This window comes from Procambarus clarkii, chromosome 41 (genome assembly GCF_040958095.1).
Source record: "Procambarus clarkii isolate CNS0578487 chromosome 41, FALCON_Pclarkii_2.0, whole genome shotgun sequence".
Taxonomy (NCBI): Eukaryota; Metazoa; Arthropoda; class Malacostraca; order Decapoda; family Cambaridae; genus Procambarus; species Procambarus clarkii.
The window spans coordinates 10,686,344-10,697,631 of record NC_091190.1 but is presented as its reverse complement, the minus strand read 5'-3'; the positions used below and the strand labels follow the sequence as shown (position 1 = coordinate 10,697,631).

At 44.3% G+C, this 11,288-nt stretch overlaps 1 protein-coding gene across 1 annotated transcript in view; it reads left to right on the top strand.

The window, feature by feature from the left end:
* The first annotated feature begins 1,296 nt into the window (after positions 1-1,296).
* LOC138373091 (uncharacterized) overlaps positions 1,297-11,288 on the top strand; it is an 81,849-nt gene continuing 71,857 nt past the window's right edge. Inside the window, exon 1 of the mRNA XM_069339116.1 lies at positions 1,297-1,413. Within this exon, the coding sequence (XP_069195217.1) occupies positions 1,374-1,413 (40 nt within the window). The 5' untranslated portion in view covers positions 1,297-1,373. The remainder of the gene's footprint in view (positions 1,414-11,288) is intronic.

Sequence of the window (11,288 nt, the reverse complement as noted above, 5' to 3'; positions counted from 1 at the left end):
AAAAACAACTAAATTACCGTTTAGTGTATCATCCCAACGCCAACGTTACCATCCCCAACACTGGTGAGTCTCTCTACTGTTGGAGCACAGCGCCAACGTTACCATCCCCAACACTGGTGAGTGTCTTTCTACTCACCTAGTTGTACTCACCTACTTGTGCTTGCGGGGATGAGCTCTGGCTCTTTGGTCCCACCTCTCAACGTGCAATCAACTGGTGTACAGGTTCCTGAGCCTAATGTGCTCTATCATATCTACACTTGAAACTGTGTATGGAGTTAGCCTCCACCACATCATTTACTAGTGCATTCCATTTACAAACAACTCTTGACACTAAAAAAGTTCTTTTTAACGTCCCTGTGGATCATTTGGGTCCTCAGTCTCCACCTGTGTCCCATGTTCCCTTACCCCCCGTGTAAATAGCTTATCTTTATCTTCCCTTTAATTTTTTTTTTATAGGTAGAGAATATTATAAGTAATGACCATATTTCACCTTAATTCTTCTGTCTTTCAGTAACCTGATGTTTAGTTTCAGTAATCTTTCCTTGTAGCTCATAACTCTCAGCTCAGATACTAGCCTGGTGGCATACCTCTGAACTTTTTCTGACTTCGTTTTTTGTTTGACTAGGTATTGGTCTGACATATGAGGTATACAATGTTCTGAAGGATTTCTTACACAAGTTTCTGAAGGCAGTTCTTATGTTTGCCAGTCTTGCATACACCGCAGATGTTATCCTTTTAATGTGGGATTCAGGGGACAGGTCTAGTGTGATGTCAACCCCGAGATCTTTCTCTCGTTTTGACTCCTGAAAGATTTCCTCTACCAGCTGATACCTTGTGTTTGACCTCCTGCTCCCTACGCCTATCTTCATTTCTTTGCACTTTCTCGAGTTAAACTCTAGCCATTTGTTGGACCATTTATTCAGTCTGTCCAGATCATCCTGTAGCCTCCTGCTGTCCTCCTCTGTTTTAAATATTATAATCAAGAGTGAGTGATGCTTGAATTAAAGCAAATTGATTTAGAGTGTAACATCATATTTACAGACGATTTTCGTCACCTACATGCCATCGTTTGTTACTTTTTCTATCTTGTGGTATTATAGAAGGAAAGAACATTTTAATTTGATAATTCTCATGCTTAGTTTTATGATCAATCTGCCCAAAAAAGTAAAATGTTTTAAAGTTAAGAGAGCCATCAAAGATTTAGTCACATAACGATAATTAAATAATAAGGTCAGTAGTGATAATTATCCTACGGCTATTTACTAACATTTGGCTTGTAAGGCGAGAACAACTGGGAGCAGAACGTGGGCTTGGCAGCACTGCACTACACAGCTCGCTATACCACCTGGCCTCTGCACCTCATACACCTGCTGATGGAGCGCGGAGCCAACACATCAGCCGCTGACAAATTTGGTCAGTATCACCAAATGTCTTCCCTGACTCTTGCCAGACAAGGACGTCAGTGTGAATATTGTACACACAAGGGACGCACAGTGTAGCTAGGGGACACACAGTGTAGCCAGCGGACACACAGTGCAGCCAGGGAACACACAGTGTAGCCAGGGGACACACAGTGTAGCTAGGGGACACACAGTGTAGCTAGGAGACACAGAGTGTAGCCAGGGGAAACGCAGTGTAGCTAAGGGACACACAGTGTAGCCAGGTGACACACAGTGTAGCCAGGGGACACACAGTGTAGCCAGAGGACGCACAGTGTAGCCACGGGACACACAGTGTAGCCAGGGGACACAATGTAGCTATGAGACACACAGTGTAGCCAGGTTACCAAACTTTGGCCAGTGGGACACACAGTGTAGCCAGGGCACACACAGTGTAGCCAGGGGACACACAGTGTAGCCAGAGGACGCACAGTGTAGCCAGGGCACACACAGTGTAGCCAGGGGACACACAGTGTAGCCAGGGGACACACAGTGTAGCCAGGGGACACACAGTGTAGCCAGGTTACCAAACTTTGGCCAGGGGGACACACAGTGTAGCCAGGGGACACACAGTGTAGCCAGGGGACACACAGTGTAGCCAGGGGACACACAGTGTAGCCAGGGGACACACAGTGTAGCCAGGGCACACACAGTGTAACCAGGGGACACACAGTGTAGCCAAGGGACACACAGTGTAGCCAGGGCCCACACAGTGTAGCCAGGGGACACACAGTGTAGCTAGAGAACACACAGTGTAACCAGGGGACACACAGTGTAGCCTTGGGACACACAGTGTAGCCAGGGGACACACAGTGTAGCCAGGGGACACACAGTGTAGCCAGGGGACACACAGTGTAGCCAGGGGACACACAGTGTAGCTAGAGAACACACAGTGTAGCCAGGGGACACACAGTGTAGCCAGGGGACACACAGTATAGCCAGGGGACACACAGTGTAGCCAGGGGACACACAGCGTAGCCAGGTGACACACAGCGTAGCCAGGGGACACACAGCGTAGCCAGGGGACACACAGTGTAGCTAGAGAACACACAGTGTAACCAGGGGACACACAGTGTAGCTAGAGAACACACAGTGTAACCAGGCGACACACAGTGTAGCCTGGGGACACAGTGTAGCCTGGGGACACACTGTGTAGCCAGAGGACACACAGTGTAGCCAGAGGACACACAGTGTAGCCAGGGTACACACAGTGTAGCCAGGGTACACACAGTGTAGCCAGGGTGCACACAGTGTAGCCAGGGTGCACACATTGTAGGGAGGGAACACACAGTGTAGCCAGGGAACACACAGTGTAGCCAGGGAACACACAGTGTAGCTAGGGGACACACAGTGAAGCCAAGGGACACACAATGTAGCCAGGGGACACACAGTGTAGCCAGGGGACACACAGTGAAGCCAGGGGACACACAGTGTAGCCAGGGGACACACTGTGTAGCCAGGGAACACACAGTGTAGCCAGGGGACACACAGTGAAGCCAAGGGACACAGTAGCCAGGGGACACACAGTGAAGCCAGGGTGCACACAGTGTAGGGAGGGTACACACAGTGTAGCCAGGGTGCACACAGTGTAGGGAGGGTACACACATTGTAGGGAGGGAACACACAGTGTAGCCAGGGAACACACAGTGTAGCCAGGGAACACACAGTGTAGCCAGGGGACACACAGTGAAGCCAAGGGACACACAATGTAGCCAGGGGACACACAGTGTAGCCAGGGGACACACAGTGAAGCCAAGGGACACACAGTGTAGCCAGGGGACACACAGTGTAGCCAGGGAACACACAGTGTAGCCAGGGGACACACAGTGAAGCCAAGGGACACAGTGTAGCCAGGGGACACACAGTGAAGCCAAGGGACACACAGTGTAGCCAGGGAACACAGTGTAGCCAGGGGACACATAGTGTAGCCAGGGGACACATAGTGTAGTCAGGGAACACACAGTGTAGCCAGGGGGCACACAGTATAGCCAGGGGACACACAGTGTAGCCAGGGAACACACAGTGTAGCCAGGGGACACATAGTGTAGCCAGGGAACACACAGTGTAGCCAGGGGACACACAGTGAAGCCAAGAGACACACAGTGTAGCCAGGGGACACACAGTGAAGCCAAGGGACACACAGTGTCGCCAGGGAACACACAGTGTAGCCAGGGGACACATAGTGTAGCCAGGGAACACACAGTGTAGCCAGGGGACACACAGTGAAGCCAAGAGACACACAGTGTAGCCAGGGGACACACAGTGTAGCCAGGGGACACACAGTGTAGCCAAGGGACACACAGTGAAGCCAAGAGACACACAGTGTAGCCAGGGGATGTGATGTTAGATGTGAGATTAATACTTCCAACTGCAATATAGGCGAGAGCAAACGCCGGAGTTCAGTTACCTGATACTCCATATCAATTGGAGGTCGTTGACTCCTCAATTGCATATTGCAAACTTGAGGGTCGTCGCCGGCTCCTCACACCAAAAGTTGGTATTCAGTGTTTGGGCTATGATTAGGTTTGAATCCAGGAGCCGGCACTCAATAAGTGCAAGATCTAGTATCAGTTTGTAGCAGCAAGAGTTATGGGGGCAATACTCTTGAAAAGTGTTGACATGTATTATTTTGCAACAATAATAGTTTATTAACAAAACTTAGTACAAATAGAAAGGCACAACAATTTAACGTTACGCTAATGTCCTGAGTGACACTATGACAGCTAACCAATACCAGTGTACTGGGACTACTCTCACACCGTTTTCGTCTGGTTGTATAAGAACATGTCTCAGCCCTCTTGCATGGGCAAAAGAAGATCAATTAACTAATTGAACATCGGGTTTGCACTAAGACTTCAGTACTTTAGTGAAACTGGCCGTACACCTAACGACAGACTTAAGGAACACCATAGAAGTGTTAAGTCTGCAGACACAAACAATGCTCTCATTGTTTTGTTTGGGATTCTAATCATCCTATTGATTGGTCTTCCTCCAAAATAATCTTACCTGTCTCTACTCTACACAGACGCCGTCTTGTCGAATCGGCTCAGATACACAACATACCCAGCATGAACTTGAGTCCTGGCTTTGTTGCCCTTTCACAGTATATACTCAAATGTTGTAAACTTTCTAACAAACTTGACCTAACATAAGACTACCCCTTCCTTTTATCTTTCTTTCTATTTATTTCCCTTGTTTTCTCTTACGATCCCTTTCTTATTCCTATTATTACCCCCTTTATTACACATTACCTTCCGTTCCTGTTGCCTTGCTTTTTCTTCCTCTAAGATTTCCTTCTTCTCACCTCTCTCTTGCCTATTTATTGCCTTTGCCTCATTCCTCTCATCACAATCGACTTGATAATGATCCAGGACGGACCGAAACGTCGTCGTCTCTTCACTTTCTAGTGTTTGTCATTTGGTCATCACAATATGAATGTAATCACAGATTAATTAATAATCACAATATAATTAATTTTATTGTATCACTCGGACGACCCCACTTACTTGATACAAATTCTGGTTTCTCTGAAACGAGATCATAACATCACATGGAAATTCTATAATACGTATTGGTATAATCGAACTATTCAACAAAACACAGTTTAAAAATAACTAAATGTGGAGTTACATGTAACACATTTACACTCGTGGCGAAGAATTACAGAATCACAGACAGCTATAATCTTCCACTGGCTCTATTACTCCCTCGACTCATTTCTTGCACCCTTTCCAGGCTATGCTGTCGGAAAATCCGACACCAGACTACTAACACCCACTATAACCAGCAAACATGGTTATACTAGGGACATACTAACATTACTAACTACTAACTTCATTAGAAGGAAATAGGTTACAGTGATCTCTCAGAGAGAATGGATGCTAGTCACTTCACCCTTATGAGTACTTAAAACTAACAGTCTAGGGATAAAACTCGATAGAAAAGTGTTCTCTATGATTTGACTTAATTAAAATCTACCATAATATTAAAGGCTCCCTTTCATCTATATAAATAAAAATGTTAATGTTCGTTTGTTCAAAATAGATAATCTCCGAAAGTTCTTCACCGATTGCTTTGAAATTTTCATACAACGTTCCATTTGCGTCCGAGTGGGGTTTTATATACATACTATAAAGATGCCACGTCTGTGACGAGGAAAAAACATGTTTTTTTTTTAAACTGTGTTTTATATGTGAGGGAAATCTATGAAACCTCTTTACCAATTGCTTTGAAATTTTGACACAACGTTCCATTTCGAATATATGCATGCCACATCTGTGACAGGTAAAAACATGTTTTTTGAAAAACAGTGCCATCTGTTGCACATAATAGCAACATACGCTATACTAAATATGTTACAGTACATTTCAATGTTTCCGATTGCATTGATAAGTTGAATTTTCATATTTCGATATTTTTTCATTTTGATTTAATTATTTTTTGTTACATTGCATTAGAATTGAGCTGTGTTGTTTATCATATCGTTCATTTCGTAAGTATAAGTATAGATGCCACACCTGTGACAGGTAAAAACATTCTTTTCTTGGAAAACAGTGCCATCTGTTGCATTTAAGAGCAACACACGCTATACTAAATATGTTACAATTCCATTTCAATGTTTCCGATTTCATTGATAAATTTATTCGATTTTCGATTAATATATTTTCGATTTATTTTCATTTTGATTTAAATATTTTTGTGACATTGCATTGGAATTGAACTGTGTTGTTTACCATACCATTCATTTCATGAGTATAGTATATTTTTTATTTTTTCATTGTTTTTCATTTCGTTTTTTTTTTAACTATTTTTCATATATTTCAGTGATGGGAACATCAGATTATTTGATGTTCCCAATTTTCTGATGGGAACATCAGATCATTTGGGAATGCATCAGATGAGGAAGTGAAGAATGGTGGGGAGGACGAGGGGATGGGAGTGGGGGTAATAGTGGGGAGGACGAGGGAACAGTGGGAGTTGGGGACAAAGGGAGTGGGGAGGACGAGGGGAGGGGGGAATGGTAGGGAGGACTGGGAGACAGGGGAAGGTTCATCGTAAATGCGTTGCTGAGCCACGGCAACGCGTGGCCGGGTACAGCTAGTTGTCAATAAAAAGACAAAAAATAGAACAGTATTTTTTGGGACGCTGAGAGGAGTAAGGGTGGAGCGGACATTGTGTGTGTAAACAAAGGCTGCCTGTGAGAGTGCACTGCTGGGGAGTTGAAATGTCACGAGGTTGTTGAGGTGACAATGAACGTACCACAGGACCTCTAACTCTACCAGCAAATCCCAAAAGGTAACGTGACTCACATTAGTCATTAATTGTTGCAAGAACGTGCCAGTTCAGAAGGAAGTGCCAGTTCAGTTTGTTCATTAGTTCAGATTATATTGGCCAATAGTTTGTGTCTTGGATAGATCATTAGGACGCATGGAAAAAACACCCACAAGGGTAAACATGGTTTCACTAATCACACAAAGTTTCCTTGTTATATAACGCATTTTTGGATACAGCTTAGTACTCCTTAGTTACTCCACAGGTGTGGTTCAAGGAAGGAAGAAATCACAGCGAGATGTTAGCATCTACGTTGGTCTGTACCGATGCCATATTTGCTCAAACACGTGATAACACAACTCACATGACTAGGACGTGTGCATGGCTGGATAACTCAACCGCAACTTCCTTTACAGCTAAGCTGTGTTCTGTATTACACTATTACCAGAAATAGTACAACTAACATTAATACCTCAGTAGTTTATTACCAATATCAATTATTTGATTAATAGGCTACGTATATAACCCCCCCCCTCAAACTTGCGTTCAGGTAAACACCTAGCAAGATAATTTCAGAACATATAGCCCACTTTATATATACAATCCACTTCGAATTAATAATAATAAATTAAAGAAAGTTTAATAAATCAATAATTTAATATATATATAAATTAAGCAAAATCCTGCTGGGAAAATAACCCATAGAATCAACACAAGGAAAATGCACTTCAATAAACAGTGAGATAAATATTTGTACTCACATATAAGACCAGCCTTCTGTCACTCAAACTCATACATACATAAATTTGAACTTTGTAGAGGCTTCTCCGGCAATCTCCGGATGTGGTATATCATGCCGTAATCAATGACACGGTGGTGCAACTAGGTCGATTCAAGCTTAACCACATGTGGTACATGCAAGACTACGTGGAGTGTGACCAGGTGATGTTGGCGTCTGATGAGTCAAGCGCTCCGGCACGTAACTCGGTATAAACACAGCTGGGAGGCGATTTTGTACACGCGGGTGGGAAGTGTGAATGCATACACGGGGTGATGACACGTCTGTGGGGCCCATGGGGTGACAGGCACGGCAGTGGCGGGAAAAGACTATTTTCCCAAACTGTATGTAATTAAGATATTTCACACTTCCTTTCCAATTTGGGAAATTCCTTTCACACTGGGGAACAATTGCTTAGCGACCCTATTCTGCACCTACGTTGCGTTAGGCTTGCGGATGGAGATGGATGGTTGAGATAACAGCTGATGATCCCGGGTAGTTTGTATCACTCTGCTGGGACCATGTGTGGAGTTACACTTTATATCTCTCGTTATCACTCGTATATCGGTAATTTCGGTCCCGCACTATACCAGATTCTGTAGACGGACGCCCGGGACGAAATGAGGATGTCGAGATAAACTTAAGGTCGCTTTTAGACGGGTTTCCTAGTTGTTGGCCAGCAACTAAGGAGACCACGGGTCTCCCTTTTTTCTTTCTATTTACAAAGCACAATAAATACAATAAAAACAATCTGACAAAAAACATTACAAGGAGTGATCCATTGAAAGCATGAAGGCAAGAACATGAGGATAACAGAAAAAGGAAACACAAAACTGAAAGACAAACATGCACAAAACAGGAAACACTGAAATAACACAGGAAACACAAAGATACACACAAATGATATATATATATATACACAGAACTAGCCCGCAGCAAAATAAACACGGTTAAAGAACGCTACATAGCATGAGAGATAAATCCAGCCAGAAGGACCAAATGTAAAGGGCAAAAGCCCATACAGACAGTAATGCAGGACAGGAACACACAAGAACCGGGAAGAACATAATGAAAAGTCACTCACACATACAAACAAAAACAAAAACAAACTCTGGAACGCACAGGATCCCGGGAAACAATGCTACAACCACATCCCAAACACACCTGAAAAAAAACAGAACACGCAGGAACCGGCAAAGAAACACAAAACACACACACAAACACATATACCAGAAAGCACACACACCCAACAGCACTAGAAAACAACACATATAGTTTTATACGTTATGTTAGAAACATAACATATAAAGCACACATAGGAATCAAAACAGTACAGTACAAACAAAACTCAACAAAACACAACGTCCAAACGGGGCGAGCCAAAAACATGGATACAAAATATACATATAGCAGACAAGGCAACAAATACAAAACTACAGGGAGTACACAAATCAAGCACAAGTACTATGCATATTTATCAGGGAACTCCTGCGATGGAAAGCGCAAGCAGTAAGCCTCTCAAATCAGCATGACGTCATCGGGTACTTGTCGACCAGGAGACGCACAAGGCCGAGGCATTAAATCCGGCACCCATAAACAAACCCCTTTCCCTGCGACACCAAAGTAGTAGAAGAGCACCACGGGATCGGACACACCCTGTCATCCAAAGAGAGTTCCAAAGACTAAGTCCAAGGACAACTTCCCCGGAGGCCGTGACCACAGAGAGGGGTTCTACACTAGGAGGGTTTCGCACTGGTTTTCGCACTTGGCTTCTCACTGGGCTACGCGCTGGGGGGATCTGCAGAGGGCGCAGACGCACCAAGGCCCTCCGCAACCAGGCACAGGAGCAGAGGCCCCCTGGCGCACATCCTTCCTCAGCACCACGACGAGGTCCTGATCATCAGGGGCAACCTCCCACTGTGGGAAGCCAAAAGCAGGAGGCGCAGGGGGGCGACACAGGAAGCAACACAGAGCCCCCCCCCCCCTCCCCACAGCACCGTCAGCCACGATGGGAGATGCAGGAGCATCATACTCCCAGCGTAGTGTAGTGTAGCCAGGGTTATCTTGAGGTAATCTTGAGATGATTTCGGATCTTAGCGTTCCCGCGGCCCGGTCCTCGACCAGGCCTCTTTTTTGTTACACACATCCAAGGAAGCAGCCCGTAGCAGCTGTCTAACTCCCAGGTACCTATTTACTGCTAGGTAACAGGGGAATCAGGGTGAAAGAAACATTTTGCCCATTTGTCTTCGCCTCCACCGGGGATCGAACCCGGAACCTCGGGACTACGAATCCGAAGCACTGTCCACTCAGCTGTCAAACGTCCACTCAGCTGCGGTACACACATAGTGCAGCTAGGCTAAACTTTATGAAGCCAGGTGATACAAGATGTAGCCATAGGATACAGTTTAGGGGGCATCTCCCCCGAAATATTAAAGTTGTTGTAGGGTATTCATAATTTATTATCCTGATACATGTGAAAGGTGCTGCACCTAGGCCAAGTTTCAGCATCTCAGCCTAAATAGAGGAGAAAAAAAAATAAATATTTTTCAACAATATTCAATTGCTTTCACAGCCCACAATTGTGAACCAAAATCATTTCTACGACACTCGCTATGACCTTACTATATAATAAAGATTGTGTAGTATGATCTTTATCCCAGATGTATTTAGTGCAATAATACAGATTTTTAAAAGTTTCCCAAAAACGTATGCAACAAAATGAAGTGTATCATTATTTATAAAATCAATAAATCTACGTAGATAAGAAAACATACTAGAGTTTTTAGAGGCGTAAACTCTACATATAATGTGCAAGTTTCATGTAAATTGAATAATAAATAAAGGCTGTGAAGGCAGATCTAGTTGTAAAAGTTGGAGTTGCGTAGCGCGCGCGACAAGTTACTCTACCTGCGGTCACTCGTGACTGGTGATTTACGCATTGCGGCCAGCTCGTATGGAGAGCTCGCATGCATCTAGCTGTCAATGCTTTTCTCTTGTTCGTTTGGTAAGTCATATTGCAGTACAAATAGCAAAAATAGCATGTTCTGGGAGATATTGTGAGAGCGCGTCAGCATACATCCTCTCTCCATGACAGACACACAGTCACTGAGGGGCAGCACCCTCTCTGTCAGACGATACTGTTGCCATATGTGTGAGTTTATATTCATTTTATGCATAACATGTTATTTTCAACGCTATTACGAAAAATAAGACATCTACAACGTAAGATACAATACCCCGCGGCGCACTCACGGCGCGAGGACCAGATTCACGAAAGTTGCAGCGGGAAATTTGACTCTAATTACGTTATTTTTCAAGATATCATTAAACGGTTTGGACCACAGTGTTGCCAGAACGTTGTAGTATTTTTCGTAATTTTTCGTAAATATTCCATTTTTCATCGGATTTTCGGGTACCATGGCCCCTTAGCCAGGGCACACAAAGTGTAGCAACGGGACACATAGTGTAGCCAGGAGACATTTTGTGTAGGCAGGGGAGACATGGTATAGCCAAGGGACACTCGGAAGTGGTCAGGGAAAACATGATGTGGTCAGGCGATACATGGAGAAGCCATATGACAGTGCAGCAATGGGACACATGTAGCCAGGGGACACACAGTGTAGCCATGAGATACATGGTGTAAATAGTGGACACACGGTGTATCTAAGGGACACATGGTGTAGCATCAGGACACGTTATGTAGGCAGATAACTCTCTTGATCAGGAACTCGATTGTAGTGTTTTGAAAAATAAAAAATAGTAATAGGTACCCCTGAGAAAGTCGACTATTGTGGGTTGCA